The 21582-nt window shown below is 47.0% G+C and overlaps 2 protein-coding genes across 2 annotated transcripts in view; one reads left to right on the top strand and one right to left on the bottom strand.

Moving 5' to 3' along the window:
• Positions 1-16598, bottom strand: part of LOC147098462 (tolloid-like protein 2) — a 169815-nt gene extending 153217 nt beyond the window's left edge. Inside the window, exon 1 of the mRNA XM_085970082.1 lies at positions 16496-16598. Within this exon, the coding sequence (XP_085826208.1) occupies positions 16496-16598 (103 nt within the window). The remainder of the gene's footprint in view (positions 1-16495) is intronic.
• Positions 1-21582, top strand: part of LOC147098461 (tolloid-like protein 2) — a gene marked incomplete at its 5' end in the record, with an annotated part of 305058 nt that overhangs the window by 226658 nt on the left and 56818 nt on the right. The gene's annotated exons all lie outside the window — the stretch shown is intronic.

The raw sequence follows: 21582 nt of genomic DNA, 5'->3' as shown, positions 1-21582 counted from the left end.
CTAAATAACCGGAAATGTCGGTTAACCGGCAAAATTCAGGAGTCGGTTCAGGTAACTTTTTTTTACTTTTAGTTACTTTTTTTTACTCATTTCTGGCTGTGCAAGCATCTAACTGAAGCTGTTGCTAAGCTGCAGAGACGCTTTGCAAGCTGTGCTGATTGTTTTGAAGCTGTTGCTAAGCAACAGGGTTTGTTGCTCGATACGGAGCTCAGAAGCTCCGTATGTTTTAACTATAGCGCTCGATTCTCTGGCATTGTTGATAGACCGGCACCAGCTCGGTCCTGTCCGTGCCGGATACCAGAAAGTTTCCTGTACCAACCTTGGAGGGGGAGCAGCGCAGAGTCACCAGAATAATTCCAAGGCTTAAAGAGTTAAGTTATGACCTTTTCATATCAACCTGGCTCAGAGTAGCTAAGCCCACCTATCTACAGTATTCATTGGCACATTTCTAATAACTTTCAATCACATTTGTTGACAAGAACCTGTCTAGTTCCTTCTTGAAACCCATTAAGGTTTCCTGTTCCAACACCTGTACCAGTAATCTGCTCCACACACTCACCACCCTTTTGGTAAAAACGGTCCTCCTGTATTTCCTATTTTCTTCTGTTCTCCTTAATTTGTAATTACAAATTCTGTGCGTGGCAAAAAAGCTTACTTGGATCCAAATTGTTGAAACCTTATATAATTTTAAACATCTCCATCAGATTGGCAGTGTAGGGGAAGCCGGGTATCGCTGTGCCGGGTATCGCTGTGCCAGGTATCGCTGTGCCAGGTGGCAGTGTAGGGGAAGCCGGGTATCGCTGTGCCAGGTGACAGTGTAGGGGAAGCCGGGTATCGCTGTGCCAGGTGGCAGTGTAGGGGAAGCCGGGTATCGCTGTGCCAGGTGACAGTGTAGGGGAAGCCGGGTATCGCTGTGCCAGGTGGCAGTGTAGGGGAAGCCAGGTATCGCTATGCTGGGTATCGCTGTGCCGGGTATCGCTGTGCCAGGTGGCAGTGTCGGGGAAGCCGGGTATTGCTGTGCTGGGTATCGCTGTGCCAGGTGGCAGTGTAGGGGAAGCCAGGTATTGCTGTGCCGGGATTGCTGTGCCAGGTGGCAGTGTAGGGGAAGCTGGGTATCACTGTGCCGGGTGGCAGTGTAAGGGAAGCCGGGTAGCGCGGTGCCAGGTAGCGCTGTGCCAGGTGGCAGTGTAGGGGAAGCTGGGTATCGCTGTGCCAGGTATCGCTGTGCCGGGTATCGCTGTGCCGGGTGGCAGTGTAGGGGAAGCCGGGTATCGCTGTGCCGGGTATCGCTGTGCCAGGTATCGCTGTGCCAGGTTGGTGGGGAGAGAAGTTGGCCGTTGTTATAGCCGTGACCCTGGTGTGCAATCTGTTTATGAATATGCCTCTTGTACAGGAGAGAGAAAACCACATCATCAGGCTGATTCAGTTGTTGAATACTTATTGGTGCTCTTTGTATTAAACAGTGAAAGAGATGTTCAGTTCTGCGGTAGCACTAAATACCAGTGGGTCTCCTGGAAACTCTTTATAGATTGGCCCCACTCAGTTGGACTGGAAATGCATTTGGAGATTTACTGGAATCTATTATCAGAGACAGACAGCATGATTGAACACTTGGACAGGTATCAGTTGATCAGACAGTCAGCATGTCTGACTAATCTGGTTGACTTTTTTGAGGTGAATGGGGGAGTGTCCAATGCAGCTGCTAAGCCGTGCGGCGGTCTGGAGGTCCCGCGCAGGCCGTTCACCGACTTTTACATAGAAGAAACCGTTCATACGCGAAAATTTGACTGGGCCACACAGCCAGTTAAAGGGACCACACGTAAAAAAAGAGAGGGAACATTGGGAGTGTCTATGGATGTTGTCTAATGATGTTCAGAAGGCATTTGATAAGGTTCTGCACAAGAGATTATTAGCAAAAATGAGAGCACATGGAATTGGAGGTAACCTTGTAACATGGATTAGAAATTGGTTGGGATCTAGGAGATAAAGAGTGTCGTTAAAGGATAGGTACGCTGATTGGCAGGCTGTGACAAGTGTTGCTCCTCAGGGATCTGTACTGGAGCCTCAGCTTTTCACCACATTTATCAATGACTTGGGTGAAGAAATAGATTTGTATATCCAAGTTTGCAGATGACACTAAGTTTGGCGGAACGGTAGATGGTGTGGCTGGGACGAGGAAGTTGCGAAGGGACAGACCGATTAAGTGAGGAGGCAAAACAATGGCAGATGAAGTTCAATCTGGCACAGTGTGAGATTATCGAGATATTTAAAAATAATTAAAAGAATTCAATAAGGTAGATACAGCGAATCTATTTCCTCTGGTGCGGAAATCTAGAACAAGGGGTCGCAATCTTAAAATTAGACCAAGCCATTTAGGAGTGAAATCAGGAAACACTTCTTCACACAAACGGTAATGGCCTACCTTGACATCTGCAACCCACTTGGGTAATGCACTGAAAGGCGCATGGAAGATTGCGATGGTTGGGACCCTATGGGAATACCTGAATGGGAGGATGCTAATGGGCAGACAGGTGCAGAGGATAATAGTAGAGAGAGAGAGAGAGTGAGTGCAAGAGATATCAGTGGGGAGTCTTGTAACAGTTTGGTGGCCAAGCTGTTAATGATTATAGTTTAAATGCTGTGATCACTTGAAGGATTTCCATGGGCTTGGATCTTGGATAAGGTTGCTGCTGCTATACCATAGGACATTGTGGCTGCAAAATTCAGCTCCGTAGCACCCATTGTTTCGGTGCTACGGGTCCAAAATGGCGTCCGCCGTGCTCCCCCAGTGGCTGCAGCCTGGCTGGTGGAAGGCTGCTGACTCTCAGTGGGAGAGACTGCAGATGGACTTGGAGGACGACCTCGAGCAGCTCTGGGCCTGCACCATCTCGGCATGGGCGGCAGCAGTGTGGGCTGGCTGGCTGATGGGCAACAGCGAGGGCACTGGCAGAGGGGCAGTGGTGGGAGGATGAATGCTGTCAACCAGCAGGTTCGTGCTCCACGGAGCCGCTGCCACTCCCCTGGGGCGGCGCCTCAGCAATCCTAGTAATCTATTGCAGGACAGATTGCTGGACTGCTGTGACAGCCTGCAAGCCCCTTTGAACACTGGCAAGCACAGCCACGGTGGCAGCAAGCTGAGCTTGCATGAAAGAAGTCTGAGCTTCCACTGCGGCACCCAAACATTGGGTGGCTTCTGCTTGTGCTGCAATGGAAGCTGAAACATCGGCCATCAGGCGTTGCATCCTGGTTGGGTCCACAAGTGTGCTAATGGAGTTGGCCATCACTTCCATGGTGCGAAGGATGGGCTCCAAGCTCTGTGCAAGGCCCTGTGCCAAGTTTGTGCCAGATACCTCCATCCTCCTTGACATTGAACGCAGGCTTTCTGGCAGGCCTGCCAATGCACCAGGCATTTCATTGTGCATATCTATCAGCCTTCTTCTGTAGCCTGCCCCATCAAAGTGCTCATCTGAGTCCTCTGTAGCCGAACTCGCGTGTGCGACCTCGCCCTCCGACGAGCTGGCACCTGCGCTACCCTTGCCCCCTGTCCTGGCTGCAGCCCACTCGTGCCCAGTGTCTCTCCACGTACAGAGCCCGCATCTAAAATACCCTCTAAAGTAGGCAGAGTGTCAGTATCTGAGCTGGTGGCTGCGAGTGTGAAATCGAGTGACGGTGCTGTGTCTTCATCATCACTGCCTTCTTCCTCTTCCAGTTCTTGCTCCTCCACCACTGCCTGGCCAGGTTGCAGTTCTCAAAGGACCGTGGCTTTTCTAATACAATCCCTTGTGACCCACTTCCCGTTAACTGTGGACCAAGGCAGACTTACTTGTGGGCTCACACTCACAATCTGCTCAATGGCGCAGTGTCATTCGAGCTGAGGTTCAATGCTGTTTCCTGGCGGCTATTAGGAGGCAGGGCCATCACAGCTTCTGTTGGGCAAGGGCATGGGTTCCGTTAAAGTAGAATAGAAAGGCTTGTATTTACATGGATCCTCATCATGTCTCACAAAGGATGAACAGACTCGGTCTCTTTTCTCTTGAAAAGAGAAGGCTGAGAGGTGACCTAATAGAGGTCTTTAAAATTATGAAAGGTTTTGATAGAGTAGATACAGAGAGAATGTTTCCACTTGTGGGGAAGAGCATAACTGGAGGCCATCAATATAAGATAGTCACCAAGGAATCCAATAGGTAATCCAGAAGAAACATCTTTACCCAGAGAATGGTGAGAATGTGGAACTCGCTACCACAGGGAGTGGTTGAGGCAAATAGTATAGATACATTTAAGGGGAGGCTGGACAAACATATGAGGGAGAAGGGAATAGAGGGTTATGCTGATAGATTTAGATGAGGAAAGACGGGAGGAGGCTCGAGTGGAGCATAAACACCGGCATGGACTGGTTGGGCCGAATGGCCTGTTTCTGTGCTGTATATGCTATGTAACCCTATGTAATTCTGTGTAATTCTTGGGTATCTGAAAGGAAAAAGGCACAATGGTAGGGTTGTGGTGAATGGAGGATGAGGGGGAGGGGGGGAGCAAGAGGTGCATGGGTACACCATCTGCAGCTTGTAAATCAGAACCAACCAGGGAACAGGCTATTTTAGATCTTGTATTGTGTAATGAGACCGGGTTAATTAGTAATCTAAAATAAAGGATCCTCTGAGGAAGAGTGATCATAATATGATAGACTTTCACATTGAGTTTGAGAGTGAAATACGTCAGTTGGAAACGAGAGCCTTAAACTTAAATAAAACCAATTACATAGGTATGAGGGGCGAGTTAGCTAAGGTAGATTGGGAAATTAGATTAAAAGGTATGACGTTAGATAAGCAGTGGCAAACATTTATAGAAATATTCCAAAATTCTCAATGAATATACATTCCATTGAGAAATAAAAACTCCATGGGAAAAGTGGCTGATTAAAGAAGTTAAGGATAGTATTGGATTAAAAGAAGAGGCTTATAATGTTGCAAAGAATAGTAAGCTTGAAGATTGGGAGAGCTTTAGAAGCCAGCAAAGGAGGACCAAAAAATTCTTTGGGTATTATGTAACGAGAAAGGATTAATTAGCAATCTTGTTGTACGAGGCCCCTTGGGTCGGAGCAATCATAATATGATCGAATTCTTCATTAAGATGGAGAATGAAGTAGTTGACTCAGAGACTAGGGTCCTCAATTTAAATAAAGGAAACTACGATGGTCTGAGGAGCGAGTTGGGTAGGATTGATTGGGGAATGGCACTCAAAGGGTTGACGGTGGATAGGCAATGGCAAACATTCAATGACCGAATGGATGAGCTACAGAATTTGTTCATCCCAGTCTGGCATAAAAACAAAACAAAAAAGGTGACTCAACCGTTGCTAACAAGGGAAATTAGGGATAGCATAAGATCCAAGGAGACGACATATAAATTGGCCAGAAAAAGCAATAATCCTGAGGATTGGGAGCTGTTTAGGATTCAACAAAGGAGGACAAAGGGATTAATTAAGAAAGGGAAAATAGAATATGAGAGTAAGCTTGCAGGGAACATTAAAACTGACTGTAAAAGCTTTTATAGATATGTGAAGAGAAAAAGATTGGTGAAGTCAAGCGTAGGTCCCTTGCAGTCAGAATCAGGGGAATTTATAATGGGAAACAAAGAAATGGCAGACCAACTAAATTCATACTTTGGTTCTGTCTTCACAAAGGAGGACACAAATAACCTCCCAGAGATGCCGGGGAACATAGGGTCTGATGAAAGGGTGGAACTGAAATAAATCAGTATTTGTAGGGAAATGGTGTTAGGAAAATTGATGGGACTGAAGGCCGATAAATCCCCAGGGCCTGATAATCTACATCCCAGGGTACTTAAGGAAGTGGCCCTAGAAGTAGTAGATGCATTGCTGGTCATCTTCCAGAACTCGATAGACTCTGGAACAGTACCCATGGATTGGAGGGTAGCTAATGTTACCCCACTATTCAAAAAAGGTGGTAGAGAAAAAGCGGGGAATTATAGACCGGTAAGCCTGACATCGGTAGTGGGGAAAATGCTAGAGTCTATTATAAAAGATGTAATAGCAGAGCACTTGGAAAGCAGTGACAGGATCAGACAAAGTCAACATGGATTTACAAAAGGTAAATCATGCTTGACTAATCTACTGGAATTTTTTGAGGATGTAACTGGTAAAATAGATAAGGGAGAACCAGTGGATGTGGTGTATTTGGACTTTCAGAGGGCTTTCGATAAGGTCCCACATAAGAGATTAGCGTGCAAAATTAAGGCACATGGGATTGGGGGCAAGGTATTGACTTGGATAGAGAACTGGTTGGCGGACAGAAAGCAAAGAGTTGGAATAAACGGGTCATTTTCCGAGTGGCAGGCAGTGACTAGTGGGGTACCGCAAGGATCGGTCCTAGGACCCCAGCTGTTCACAATATATATTAATGATCTGGACGAGGGAATTGGATGTAATATCTCCAAATTTGCAGACGACACAAAGCTGGGGGGGAGGGTAAGCTGTGAGGAGGATGTCGTGAAACTCCAGTACGATTTGGACAGGTTGGGTGATTGGGCAGAAACATGGCAAATGCACTATAATGTGGATAAATGTGAGGTTATCCACTTTGGTGGCAAAAACAGGAAGGCAGATTATTATTTGAATGGCAATAGATTGGGAGAAGGGGAAGTGCAACGAGACCTGGGTGTTCTTGTGCACCAGTCGCTGAAGGTAAGCATGCAGGTGCAGCAGGCGGTTAAGAAGACAAATGGTATGTTGGCCTTCATAGCAAGAGGGTTCGAGTACAGGAACAAGGATGTCTTGCTACAGTTGTACAGGGCCTTGGTGAGACCGCACCTTGAGTATTGTGTGCAGTTTTGGCCGCCTTACCTGAGGAAGGACGTTCTTGCCATGGAAGGAGTGCAGCGAAGATTCACCAGGCTGATACCTGGGATGGCAGGAATGATGTATGAGGAGAGATTGTGTCGATTGGGCTTATACTCACTGGAGTTTAGAAGATTGAGAGGGGATCTCATCGAAACTTATAAAATTCTGTCAGGCCTGGACAGACTAGATGCAAGAAGGATGTTTATGATGGCCGGGGAGTCCAGAACCAGGGGTCATAGTCTAAGGATAAGGGGTAAGCCATTTAGGACTGAAATGAGGAGGAATTTCTTCACCCAGAGAGTGGTGAACCTGTGGAATTCTCTGCCACAGAGGGCGGTGGAGGCCAGTTCATTAAATATATTCAAAAAAGAGTTGGATATATTTCTTAAGGCTAAAGGGATCAAGCGATATGGGGAGAAGGCAGGGACAGGGTACTGAATTTGGATGATCAGCCATGATCTCATTGAATGACGGAGCAGGCTCGAAGGGCTGAATGGCCTACTCCTGCTCCTATCTTCTATGTTTCTATGATGATAAGGGAGAAAATAGAATGAGAGTAAACTGGCAAGAAATATATAAACAGATTGCAAGAACTTCTACAAGTATGTAAAAAGGAAGAAAACAGCAAAAGTAAGCGTTGGTCCCTTAGAGGCCGAGACAGGTGAAATTATAATGGGGAATAAGGAAATGGCAGAGACTTTAAACATATTTTATATCTGTCTTCACAGTAGAAGACACAAGCAGACCAAAAATAGTGGGGAACCTAGGAGCTAATAAGAGTGTGGAACGTAAAGTAATTAATATCAGTAGAGAAAAAGTACTTGAGAAACTAATGGGACTAAAAGCTGAAAAATCCTCAGGACCTGACGGCCTACATCCTAGTGTTCTAAAAGAGGTGGCTGCAGAGATAGTGGATGCATTGGTTGTGATCTTCCAAAATTCCCTCGATTCTAGAACGGTTCCAGTAGATTGGAAAGTAGCAAATGTAACCCTATTGAAGAAAGGAGGCAGAGAGAAAACAGGGAACTACAGGCCAGTTAGCCTGACATCAATTGTTGGGAAAATGCTGGAATCCATTATTAAGGAAGTGGTAACAGGACACTTAGAAAATAATAACATGATTAGACAGAGTCAATATGGTTTTATGAAAGGGAAATAGTGTTTAACAAATTTATTAGAGTTTTTTGAGGATGTAACTAGCAGGGTAGATAAAGGGGAACCAGTGGATGTAGTATATTTGGATTTCCAAAAGGCATTCGATAAGGTGCCACATAAAAGGTTATTACACAAGATTAGGGCTCATGGGGTTGGGGGTAATATAGTAGCATGGAGAGAGGATTGGTTAACGGGCAGAAAACAGAGAGTCGGGATAAACTGATCTTTTTCAGATTGGCAGGCTGTAACTAGTGGGGTGCCACAGGGATCAGTGCTTGGGCCTCAGCTATTTACAATCTATATTAATGACTTAGATGAAGGGACTGAGTGTAATGTATTCAAGTTTGCTGACGATACAAAGCTAGGTGGGAAAGTAAGCTGTGAAGAGAACACAGAGTCTGCAAATGGATATAGACCGGTTCAGTGAGTGGGCAATAAGGTGGCAGATGGAGTATAATGTGAGGAAATGTGAGGTTATTCGCTTAGGAAGGGAGAATAGAAAAACAGAATTTTTTTTTAACGTTGAGAAGCTATTAAATGTTGATATTCAGAGAGATTTAGGTATCCTCGTACAGGAAATACAAAGTTAGCGTGCAGGTACAGCAAGCAATTAGGAAGGCAAATGTCATGTTGGCCTTTATTGCAAGGTGGTTGGAGTATAAGAGTAAGGAAGTCTTGCTACAATTGTACAGGGCCTTGGTGAGACCACACCTGGAGTGCTGTGCGCAGTTTTGGTTTCCTTATCTAAGGAAGGGTATAACTTGCCTTAGAGGCGGTGCAATGAAGGTTCACTAGATTGATACCTGGGATGAGAGGGTTGTCGTATGAGGAGAGATTGAGTAGATTGGGCCTATACTCTCTGGAGTTTAGAAGAATGAGAGGTGATCTCATGGAAACATATAAGATTCTGAGGGAGGGATTGACAGGGTAGATGCTGAGAGGTTGTTTCCCCTGGCTGGAGAGTCTAGAACTAGGGGGCATAGTCTCAGGATAAGGGATCAGCTATTTAAGACAGATGAGGAGGAATTTCTTCACTCAGAGGGTTGTGAATCTTTGGAATTCTCTGCCCCAGAGGGCTGTGAATGCTGAGTCTTTGAGTATATTCAAGGCTGAGATCGATAGATATTTGGACTCTAGGGGAATCAAGGAATATGGGGATCGGGTGGGAAAGTGGAGTTGAGTTCCAAGATCAGCCATGATCTTATTGAATGGCGGAGCAGGCTCCAGGGGCCGTATGGCCGCCTCCTGCTCCTAATTCTTACTTTCTTATGATCTTACGTTCTTAGAAGAAATTGTGGGATGAGCGGGAAGTAGGATATGAGAAGGAGGAATGGTATGAGGATACCTTCATCTTCGATTGTTTTCATACCTGCCGCTGGCCACGGGCTGCTTCAATTATGTCTAGCACTGTCTCCTCTATGGGGGTTAGGCCATGCAGGTGCTCCTGTCCCCCTATGGGTAGCGCCTGCTGCCTCCGGTTATGCGCCACCTTGTCCTGCAAGAGAGAGGGAAGTGTGTCGGTGAGTGTCGTGGAACGTGTTTGGGTGATGTGCCTGTTATGAGTGAATAGCTGGCAGTGTGTGCAAGCTGTGAGGTGTGGGAGTGAGGCTTGCAGCAGTGGTGAGTGTGTGAGAGTTAGGTGAAGCTATGAATGTGAGGTATGAATTGTGATTGATAGAGATTGTTGGTAGGTGAGTGATGGGGGTGTATTGATTAAGCGTGTGAAAGGCTAGTGGTGCTGTTGGTGGGATATGGCAGTTGAAGATGAATGTGAGGTCATTGAACTTTTTGTGGCACTCCATCCAGGTCCTCGGGACTTGACTTCTGGCATTGACCGCCACGCCTATCTGCTCCCACTGCCTTCACAGAGTTTGCCTGGAGGGCCTCCTGGCCCCCTGTGGATAGAGGACCTCTCTCCTGCCCACCTCCTCCACCAAGGCCTCCAGTGCACTGCCTGAGAAGCTTGGAGCACGCTCTCACCCCTGTTGCACCATAATTCAGTGTTCTTCCAGGTCAGACACTTCCAGCACCTGCTCCAGCCAGAATGCACCTCCCCTTTAAGAGGTGCAGGCTGGCTTTAAGTAGTGCAGGCTAGCTTTAACTGGTTCTGGCCTGTCACAAAATTGGTCCCCTGCTCAGATGCACAGCCACTCAACAGCGCGTTTAGCGCTGGCTGCACGCTAAAATCATTTAAATTAGCAGGCAGCACGAAGCTTGTGTGCCTGTTTTCGGGGGCGATCGAATTTAGTCCCGTGTCTTTAAATGGTGGCACTCACCGGAGGGACGTGTGTTGTTTCTGTTGCTCATACAGTCGTTGCCAAGCCCATCAGGGACAGGCAGATTTGCTGCGGGCGGGAGCAGAATCGGATGTCTTTAGCACTTCCATTGACTAGTTACAGAATAGCATGGGGAGAGACCCCCAGACAGATCATCTGCTGCTCCCCTCCCCCAATGCAAATCCCGGCCACCAGTCGATATGTCTGGGACGAGGGATGGGGTAAAACTGCACGAGACTTCTGAGAGCTGGGTTTAAATTTAGCCGAGCAGAGAGGTGAAGATCCCATCTCTGACCTAATGAGGGACTCTTTTTTTTCAAAATGTATCTTGAATTTGGCACAACTTGGGAAGTGTGTCAGCGGCTGGGGGTTGGTGCCTTGACCAGGAAATGGGGGTGGGGGGTGAGGGGGGGAAGGGCACTTTATTGTTGTCCGTCTCCTGTTTCCTCTGACTACATCACGTTTACCCTGATCATTGGGTGTGAACCCTTTTCAATCTCCCAATAATTGCTCTTTGTATGGAACGGTGGAGAAGTGTTCAACCAGCATTTCAGCAAATTCTTCAGGCTTGTGATATCGCACAGCTTCTTCTCCCTGAACCTTCGCCCAAGATTTTGATTGTTGTCAACCTTAAAGACTTTTTTTTATAGCTCGCAGTGGGGAAAGTTAAAACACTAAATAAGCAGTTGATGGTCTTGATACCTTGTTTTTCTGAATTTTTTTAAGTGACGGCTCACTGCGATGTGTATCGTTCATTGCTCACGTTTGGGGGTATATAACTGACATTTCCCAGTTGACCTGCAGTAGTATGAAGCTCACTCCAGCTTTTAAATTGTGTCCTCCTGTGAGGGAATCGCCTTGGATGGCCCGCTGTGTGCTGCTATTTGTATTCTAAAATCTGATACTTGATCTTCCATTTGGAGCAGCTCCCTATCCTCAAACACTCGCCAATTAACAACAGATTCAGATGTTTTTGAAGAATCCACCACAGTAAAAATACAGTGGTTGTCAAGAATGCAACTTTGGCTTTGAATCAGAACCAATATCCGCCATTAACCATTCATAGTAACGGACTCCCACCTGACACTGACCATGTGGTCGAGAATGTGCATCGAACAAGTGGTTTGGTCTGGAGCCACACCCCGTAATAAATCCCATAAACTTCCTTATTTGCCACATGTAGCCTGATCTGCCCACGGTTTAGTATAAAAAGCTCCAGAATCTATGACAATGTTGGCGAGTTGCCCTGAGATGCTGTCTACCCAATCCATTTAATCTCCTGTGCGAAACTTCAGTCCCTGATTCACATAAATAACCCGAAGCCAGATTATTTACCCACCCTCACATCTCCTGGGCTGATGTCCACAGGTGATTCTTCAAAAGAAAGAAAGACCACCGGACGTCTCAATGCGCTTTACAATCAATGAAGTACTTCGGAGTGTAGTCACTGTTGTAATGTGGGAAACGCGGCAGCCACTTTGCACACAGCAAGCTCCCACAAACAGCAATATGATAATGAACAGATAATCTGTTTTTAGTGATGTTGGTTGAGGGATAAATGTTGGCCAGGACACCGGGGACACCTTGCTCGTCTTTGAAATAGTGCCATGGGATCTTTTACGTCCACCTGAGAGAGCAGACGGGGCCTCGGTTTAACGGCACCTCCAACAGTGCAGCACTCCCTCAGCACTGCACTGGAGTGTTAGCCTAGCTTTATGTGCTCAAGTCTCTGGAGTGGAACTTGAACCCACAACCTTCTGACTCAGAGGCGAGTGTGCTACCCACTGAGCGACAGCTGACAAGAAGGAAAAGATCCTCCATCAGGGGTGACATACAACTTAATCACACAGGATTGGTTATGGAAATAGAACAGGATTGGTGGATATAGGAACAGGATTGGTGGATATAGGAACAGGATTGGTGGATATAGGAACAGGATTGTGGTTATAGAGATGGGATTGGTAGTTATAGGGATGGGATTGGCGGATATAGGGATGGGATTGGTGGTTATAGGGATGATTTAAATCCTCCTCCATAAAGGAGTTTAATCATCTTTCAATTTAGAGTTGAGTTTTGGGATGAGGCTTCAATGGTTAAAATGTTTTCTTTTATTCACGGGATGTGGGCGCCGCTGGCAAGGCCAGCTTTTATTACCTTTTCTTATTCTTTACTTTTATGTTCTTATTCTGGCCTCAGCTGCTTTTGCTGGGAGGCTGCTCTCAATAGTCCACTGCCTGTGGTGTGGGAGCGAGGGTGACATTTCTGCCAACCTCCAAAGCGTGTTTAATTTTAAAAGCCCCAGCTCTATTCTCACCGTCCAAGTCCAGCAACCTGTTTGCATCTGTCGTCCAGGAACATCTTGGACCTCGTTCTCCTTCAATCTTACTTTATCCAAAGAAAAAAAGCTTCAGCTCCGTCCTCTTCTAAATTTACAGCCTTGCGACCAGGCTCAGCCACTGGCGATGGTTCAGAGAAGCATCCTTGCCAATCTATCCTCAACCTCTCCAGTGTAGCTTTTAGAAGTCAGAAAGCTCCAATATACCTAATATACCAAATATATAGTTATCTCTCCATTGTTAGAAAACCTCTATCAGCTTGAGCCAGATGCCTTTGAGATGGATCCCAGTATACTGCTCTCTCTCGCTCTCGTACTAGGAGGAGAGAGCAGCTCTGGGACTGGGAGATGGGTATCTGCCTGCTGGGCTCCCACCGAGAGAACCTCCAGCACCTCCATTGCTTTGTTCCCCACTGGCACAGCAGCTAGTTTCTGGTGATTGTTTTTTTTCCCAGAGCTGAGCTGTTGTAGGAGGCTAGATCGTCCCTGACCTGTACTGGGTTAGCATAGGTCGGTGGGATGTAGAACCGGTCTCCTTGCTGGGGTAAAGAGCAACTCAGCTAAATTTGCCACTCAAGATCTCCATCCAGTTGCAACCTCCAGAATGTGGCCATGTGTGGATGATGGGTGAGGACCGAGTGGTTGTGATGGTCTGTGTGGTCAAACAAGCTGCTGACCGCTACAACTGAGGTTGCATGTACAGACCGCCCGTTGAATGAAGCACTCTTCCCATGGAACTGAACTGGAACAAGAGTCGGGGACTGGGGAGTGGGAAATAAACCTGATGGTGTTGACGAACTTCCAATATCCCAAGAGAGGGATCCAGCAACGGGCAGGAACTTCTCAATAGAGCAGAAGAAACATCACAGGATGAGTAGCGAAAGTAGAATGAGACTTTGAGGCAGGTGACAAACCCTGGGCTAAAAGTACAAAAGAAAATCAAGCTGAATAAAGACAGTACAGAGGGGAAGCAAAAGTGATCAGAAAGGGTGAGAGGAGGTGTGAAGAACGAGAGCAGGGAACTCAGACCGGAGAGAGTAAAGGATTTTGTAAACAAAAAAACCTAAAAGATCAGTTAAAGAAAGATTAGGGTCATAGGATTACAAAAGATATACAGCACAGAAACAGGCCATTCGGCCCAACCAGTCCATGCCGGCGTTTATGCTCCACTCGAGCCTCCTCCCGTCTTTCCTCATCTAAATCTATCAGCATAACCCTCTATTCCCTTCTCCCTCATATGCTTGTCTAGCCTCCCCTTAAATGTATCTATACTATTCGCTTCAACCACTCCCTGTGGTAGCGAGTTCCACATTCTCACCACTCTCTGGGTAAAGAAGTTTCTTCTGAATTCCCTATTGGATTTCTTGGTGACTATCTTATATTGATGGCCTCTAGTTATGCTCTTCCCCACAAGTGGAAGCACTCTCTCTGTATCCAGTTCAGAGATGAAAATGAAATCTTATGGAGGATGAAGGAATGGCAGAGATACTAAATGAGATTTCGCAGAGGAGTGGGGTAGCGGGAATGAAAGTGTACGAGGAGGAGGTGGAGCATTTAGACAAGGTAACTATTGATGAGGAAACTGGTGGAACACAAAGTGGAAAAGGCCCCGGGCCCTGGAATACTAAAGGACGTCGGAGAGGGAATAGCAGAGGCTCTGACCACAAGCACCAAACATGTGCCAGGGACTGGAGAGCTGGCAATGTAACACCTCTGTTCAAAAAGGGAGATAGAGGCAGTCAGCTCAACATCAGTAGTGAGTGAGCTAGGAAGACTTGGGTTAATTAGGGGCAGCCAACATGGATTTGTAAAAGGCAAGTTGTGTCTGGTAATTTAATAGAGTTCTTTCAGGAAATAAGAGTGTATTGCCAAAGGAAATGCAGTGGATGTTGTGTATATGGATTTTCAAAAGGCATTTGATGAGGTAACAATTAGGAGGCTTGTTGATAAAATAAAGGCACACGGTATTAAAGAGTGTGTGACTGGTTGGACAAGAAGGTGGTGAGTCTCCACCCCCAGACCAGAGAGCACCCCTGCCCCCTCCCCCAGGGCCCAGAGAGCACCCACCTCCAGACCAGTGTCTCCAGCCCTGGATCTCTCTGCTCCTCCACTTCTGTTACACGTACGATCGTTATGGCATTAATGTCTGTATTATGGTCGATGTTCTTGCCCCTCGCCCCCTGAAACATTTTGCCAAACAGTGTTTCTGTGAAGGTGATGTTCCTTTAATGTAAATGGTTAGTCAGTCTGGTCGCCAGTTGCCTGCAGGGTTTGCTTTGACAGCTCTCTGTGTATGAATGTGAAGTGTAGCAGAGCGCGGTGCTGTGTCAGTGGACAAACCCTCTATTGTGCGCACACACCAGGCTGCTGCCAAAGACTTTATTAATGTGACCTGAATATTTATCCAGTGAATGACTGCACTCAGGAAACCCTGTTCAATTCAATATTGCTTCTGTGGCTTTCGAGTTTTCAGTACTTGGGAGTTAATTAACTTTTTTCTGGCAATAGTCTCGCACTTTATACGGTTCTCACTCAGACCGCGTCTGACTCATCACAGCGCTCCTCCACTTAGAGCCAATGTTTCCATGTTCTGAAGCGCACTGTATGTAACGCGATGCTACACTCCCCGGGGTGGGGGGGGTGGCAGGCGGTGGGGGGGCAGGAGGAGAGGGGGGAGGGGAGAGGATTGTACTCCATTTCCCCAGGCAGAAAGTTGCTGATTCCTGCAGGGAAATAAGCAACTTGCCCTGGTGGGTCAGTGAGCGGGGGGAGAGCCTGATGGGGTACTGAGCCACACAGACCAGGTGAGCAGATCTCGGTCCGAGCAGTGGCTGGACTACTAGACACGGACTCTGTGGTCCTGACCTCTCTCCAGTGACCCCTGCAGCAAACCACATACCCAGATCTTGGGTCAGGGTTGGGGGGTTGGGGGGGTTAGCTGTGATACACTGTCTGGGTACATGACCAGCTGGGCAAGGGCACAGAGATCTGCCAGCGCGTGAGGCCTGCGGCCCGTACCCCAATACGATCTGGTGTCTGTGGCCCGTACCCCAAGATGATCTGGTGTCTGTGGCCCGTACCCCAATATGATCTGGTGTCTGTGGCCCGTACCCCAATATGATCTGGTGTCTGTGGCCCGTACCCCAATACGATCTGGTGTCTGTGGCCCGTACCCCAATATGATCTGGTGTCTGTGGCCCGTACCCCAATATTATCTGGTATCTGTGGCCCGTACCCCAATACGATCTGGTGTCTGAGCCTTCACAATGAGTGTCAGAAGGCTGTTTGACTGTGGATGACATCACACCTGCGTCATCCTGCCCTTGCCTGACATTCCAAAAGGGAGCACTAGCAGTGATCAGGAACTCTGGCTGATTTTTCTCCGCTCTGGCTCAGGGGTGCTGAGGCCAATTGTACCACACCAGCTGCTGGAGAGAGGCCAAGATCTACAGCGTCTACCCTGTGTCTCTGGGCGCTACACCGGGGCAAGACCTGCAGCATCTGCCCTGTGTCTCTGAGCGCTAAACCGGGGCAAGACCTGCAGCGTCTGCCCTGTGTCTCTGAGCGCTAAACCGGGGCAAGACCTGCAGCATCTGCCCTGTGTCTCTGAGCGCTAAACCGGGGCAAGACCTGCAGCATCTGCCCTGTGTCTCTGAGCGCTACACTGGGGCACCAGGAGAGCTAGCTTTAAGGTTCTCACCGTGGGCTTGAGTCCTTTCAGTGCCATCTTAGCCTCTCTGCTCCAGGCCTCATCCTGTGGGATGTTCCGAGTAACAGATTAGACATTGGATATGGGATAAGATGCTCCTTGTGCTTTTTGGTGAGTTTTGTCCCTGTCTTCCATAAGGTGCTGACTGTTCCTGGGTGTAAATACCCAGACCCCAGTGGCCCTCCTGGACCTCACTCAGGTCACTGTTCCTCAGGTGAGTAGCAGGCTGTTCAACCAGGGCCAGCATCAGAGCTAAACCCAATGCCATCCTTGTCTGGCCAGTGTGCACATACACTTTTCAGGTCCCTGAGCATCGGCCGTGAACAAGACGCTTGGATGTTTATTTTTCCAGCTCAAGGATGCTGCAGAATCACTGAATCATACAACACAGAAGGAGGCCATTTGGCCCATCATGCCTGTGCCTGATCTTTGAAAGAGCTCTCCAATTAGTCCCACTCCCCCCTGCTCTTTCCCCAAATCCTTGCAAATTTCTCCTTTTCAAGTATATATCCAAATTCTCTTTTGAAAGTTATTATTCAGGCAGCGCATTCTAGCTGCGTAAAAAAAAAAAAATCTACTCATCTCCCACTGGTTCTTTTGCCAATTATCTGAAATCTGTGTCCTCTGGTTACCGACCCTCCTGCCACTGGAAACAGTTTCTCCTTATTTACTCTATCAAAACCCTTCATGATATTGAACACTTCCATCAAATCTCCCCTGAACCTTCTCTGCTCTAAGGAGAATAACCCCAGCTTCTCCAGTCTCTCCATGTAACTGAAGTCCCTTAACCTGGTACCATTCTGGTAAATCTCCTCTGCACTCTCATAGAAACATAGGAGCAGGAGTAGGCCATTCGGCCCCTCGAGCCTGCTCCGCCATTCAATGAGATCATGGCTGATCATCCAAATTCAGTACCCTGTCCCCGACTTCTCTCCATATCCCTTGATCCCTTTAGCCTTAAGAAATATATCTAACTCCTTCTTGAATATATTTAATGAATTGGCCTCCACTGCCTTCCGTGGTAGAGAATTCCACAGGTTCACCATTCTCTGGGTGAAGAAATTCCTCCTCATCTCTGTCCTAAATGGCTTACCCCTTATCCTTAGACTGTGACCCCTGGTTCTGGACTCCCCGACCATCGGGAACATCCTTCCTGCATCTAGTCTGTCTAGTCCTGTTAGAATTTTGTAAGTTTCAATGAGATCCCCTCTCATTCTTCTAAACTCCAGCGAGTATAAGCCCAATCGACCCAATCTCTCCTCATACGTCATTCCTGCCATCCCAGGTATCAGCCTGGTGAATCTTCGCTGCACTCCCTTCCAAGAACATCCTTCCTCAGATAAGGCGACCAAAACTGCACACAATAGTCAAGATGTGGTCTCACCAAGGCCCTGTACAACTGCAGCAAGACATCCTTGTTCCTGTACTTGAACCCTCTCGCTACGAAGGCCAACATACCATTTGCCTTCTTAACCGCCTGTTGCACCTGCATGCTTACATTCAGCGACTGGTGCACAAGGACACCCAGGTCTCGTTGCACTTCCCCTTCTCCCAATCTATTGCCGTTCAGATAATAATCTGCCTTCCTGTTTTTGACACCAAAGTGGATAACCTCGCATTTATCCACGTTATATTGCATCTGCCATGCTTCTGCTCAATCACCCAACCTGTCCAAATCATACTGGCGTTTCTCGGCATCCTCCTCACAGGACACATGCCCACCCAGCTTTGTGTCGTCTGCAAACTTGGAGATATTACATCTAGTTCCCTCGTCTAGATCATTAATATATTTTGTGAATAGCTGGGGTCCTAGGACCGATCCCTGTGGTACCCCACTAGTCACTGCCTGCCACTTGGAAAAAGACCCGTTTATTCCAACTCTTTGCTTTCTGTCTGCCAACCAGTTCTCTATCCAAGTCAATACCTTGCCGCCGATCCCATGCGCCTTAACTTTACACGCTAATCTCTTATGCAGGACCTTATCGAAAGCCTTCTGAAAGTCCAAATACACCACATCCACTGGTTCTCCCTTATCTATTTTACCAGTTACATCCTCAAAAAATTCCAGTAGATTAGTCAAGCACGATTTACCTTATGTAAATCCATGTTGACTTTGTCTGATCCCGTCACTGTTTTCCAAGTGCTCTGCTATTACATCTTTTATAATGGACTCTAGCATTTTCCCCACTACCGATGTCAGGCTTACCGGTCTATAATTCCCCGTTTTCTCTCTACCACCATTTTTGAACAGTGGGGTAACATTAGCTACCCTCCAACCCATGGGTACTGTTCCAGAGTCTATAGAATTTTGGAAGATGACCAGCAATGCATCTACTATTTCTAGGGCCACTTCCTTAATACCCTAGGATGTAGATTATCAGGCCCTGGGGATTTATCGGCCTTCAATCCCATCAATTTCCCTAACACCATTTCCCTACAAATACTGATTTCTTTTAATTCCTCTCATTAGACCCTATGTTCCCCAACATCTCTGGGAGGTTATTTCTGTCCTCCTTTGTGAAGACAGAACCAGAGTATGTATTTAATTGGTCTGCCATTTCTTTGTTCCCCATTATAAATTCCCCTGATTCTGACTGCAAGGGACCTACGCTTGACTTCACCAATCCTTTTCTCTTCACATATCTATAAAAGCTTTTACAGTCAGTTTTTATGTTCCCTGAAAGCTTACTCTCATACTCTATTTTCCCCCTCTTAATTAATCCCTTTGTCCTCCTTTGCTGAATCCTAAACAGCTCCCAATCCTCAGGTTTACTGCTTTTTCTGGCCAATTTTTATGTCCTCTCCTCGGTTCTTATGCTATCCCTAATTTCCCTTGTTAGCCACGGTTGAGTCACCTTTTTTGTTTTATTTTTATGCCAAACTGGGATGAACATATTCTGTAGTTCATCCATGCGATCTTTGAATGTTTGCCATTGCCAACCACCGTCAACCCTTTGAGTGACATTCCCCAATCAACCCTACCCAACTCGTGCCTCATACCATCATAGTTTCCTTTATTTAAATTCAGGACCCTAGTCTCTGAGTCAACTACTTCGCTCTCCATCTTAATGAAGAATTCTATCATATTATGATCGCTCCGACCCAAGGGGCCTCGCACAACAAGATTGCTAATTAATCTCCCCAAGGCCTTGATTTCCTTCCTAAAGTGCGGTGCCCAGGATTGGACACAGTACTCCAGCTGGAGCCTAACCTGTGATTTATAAAGGCTTACCATAACTTCCTTGCTTTTGTACTCTATGCTCCATTAATAAAGCCAAGGATCCCGTATGCATTTTTTAACAGCCTGATCATCTTGTCCTGCCACCCTTAAATATTTGTGTACATATACCCTAGGCCTCTGTTAGTTAGTTTATATTGCCTCTCATCAATCTTCCTTCCAATGTGCATCACTTCACACTTCTGTGCATTAAATTTCATCTGCCATGTGTCTGCCCGTTTCCCCAGCGAAGTCTGTTGTTATCCTCCTCATTCTTTACTACAGTTCCGAGTTTTGTGTCATCTGCCAACTTTCAAAATTCTGCCCAAGTCCAGGTCATTAATATATATCAAAAAGAGCAGTGGTCCCAACACTAACCCTGGGGAAAGAACATAAGAACATAAGAAATAGGAGCCGGAGTAGGCCAATCAGCCCCTCGAGCCTGCTCCGCCATTCAATAAGATCATGGCTGATCTGATCCTAACCGCCAACCTACTATCACAGAACCATCTCCTGAATCTAACAGAATTAGACACACGAAATAGGAGCAGGATCAGGCTACACGGCCTCGGCCCGCTCCGCTACCCACAGGGCCATGTCCAATCCGAACCTAGACTCATGTCCAAATTCCTGCCCGCTCCCCGTAACCCCTAATTCCCTTTACTTCTAGGAAACTGTCTATTTCTGTTTTAAATTTATGTAATGATGTAGCTTCTACAGCTTTTTGGGGCAGCATATTCCATGGACCTACCACCCTCTGAGTGAAGTAGTTCCTCCTCATCTCAGTTTTGAAAGAGCAGCCCCATATTCTAAGACTATGCCCCCTAGTTCTAGTTTCACCCATCATCGGGAACATCCTCCCCGCATCCACCCGATCCAACCCCTTCACAATCTTATATGTTTCAATAAGATCGCCCCTCATTCTTCTGAACTCCAATGAGTAGAGTCCCAATCTACTCAACCTCTCCTCATATGTCCATCCCCTCATCCCCGGGATTAACCGAGTGAACCTTCTTTGTACTGACTCGAGAGCAAGTATCTCTGGGCTGAAGGTCGATTGTTTGATGGGACGATCTGGCTGTTAAATGCACACGGCAGAACTCGGCTGTTTTGTATTGGATTACACTGGGCTGTTTTGTATTGGATTACACTGTACTGTTTTGTATTGGATTACACTGTACTGTTTTGTATTGGATTACACTGTACTGTTTTGTATTGGATTACACTGTACTTACGCCTGTGTAAATACTTCATCAGTTGGAGGCAGCCAGCCGAGGATATCTGTCTGGATGAACTGGTTTGTTGCTCTGTGTCAGCAGCATTGCCAAGCTGCATTGCTCTTGCATTGAGCAGTTGCCTGATATGTCAGTTGGGGCTCAGTAAATCTGCCTCTTTAGTTTACCGACAACAACAACTTGCATTTATATAGCGCCTTTAACGTAGTAAAAGGTGCCAAGGCGCTTCACAGGAGCGATTATCAAACCAAATTTGACACCGAGCCACATAAGGAGACATCAGGACAGGTGACCAGAAGCTTGGTCGAAGAGGTCGGTTTTAAGGAGCGACATAAAGGAGGAGAGAGAGGCGGAGAGGTTTAGGGGGAGAGTGCCAGAGCTTCGGGCCCAGGCAGCTGAAAGCACGGCCGCCAATGGTGGAGCGATTAAAATCGGGGATGCGCAAGAGGCCAGAATTAGAGGAGCGCAGAGATCTCGCAGGGTTGTGGGGCTGGTTTCCAGCACTGTTCTGTCCTCTCTGAAGATACTGAGTCCTCTGGTACCTTGTTCAAATGGTCAGTCTTCAGATGGAAGCCTGCACTGAGTGATGAGCTGCTCCAGGTTGGAGGCCGTCACACCCAAGCCTGGCTCTGGCCTCACCCAGTCTACACCATCACGAGTGGCGATACTGACTGATTTGTTTTCCCATCATAGCCCAGAGTGGCTCAGCAATTGAGGGAGTTTACATCTTGAGTTTCATTTTGTTTTTTTTCCCTGATTTTGTAATTTTTCCAACTCCCAGAGCAAATGGGAGAGTCTGG

This window comes from Somniosus microcephalus, chromosome 29 (genome assembly GCF_052327205.1).
Source record: "Somniosus microcephalus isolate GS21.2 chromosome 29, FLI_Smic_1.0, whole genome shotgun sequence".
Taxonomy (NCBI): domain Eukaryota; kingdom Metazoa; phylum Chordata; class Chondrichthyes; order Squaliformes; family Somniosidae; genus Somniosus; species Somniosus microcephalus.
Note: the sequence above shows the minus strand (reverse complement) of the source record. Positions and strands in the feature narration are given on the sequence as shown.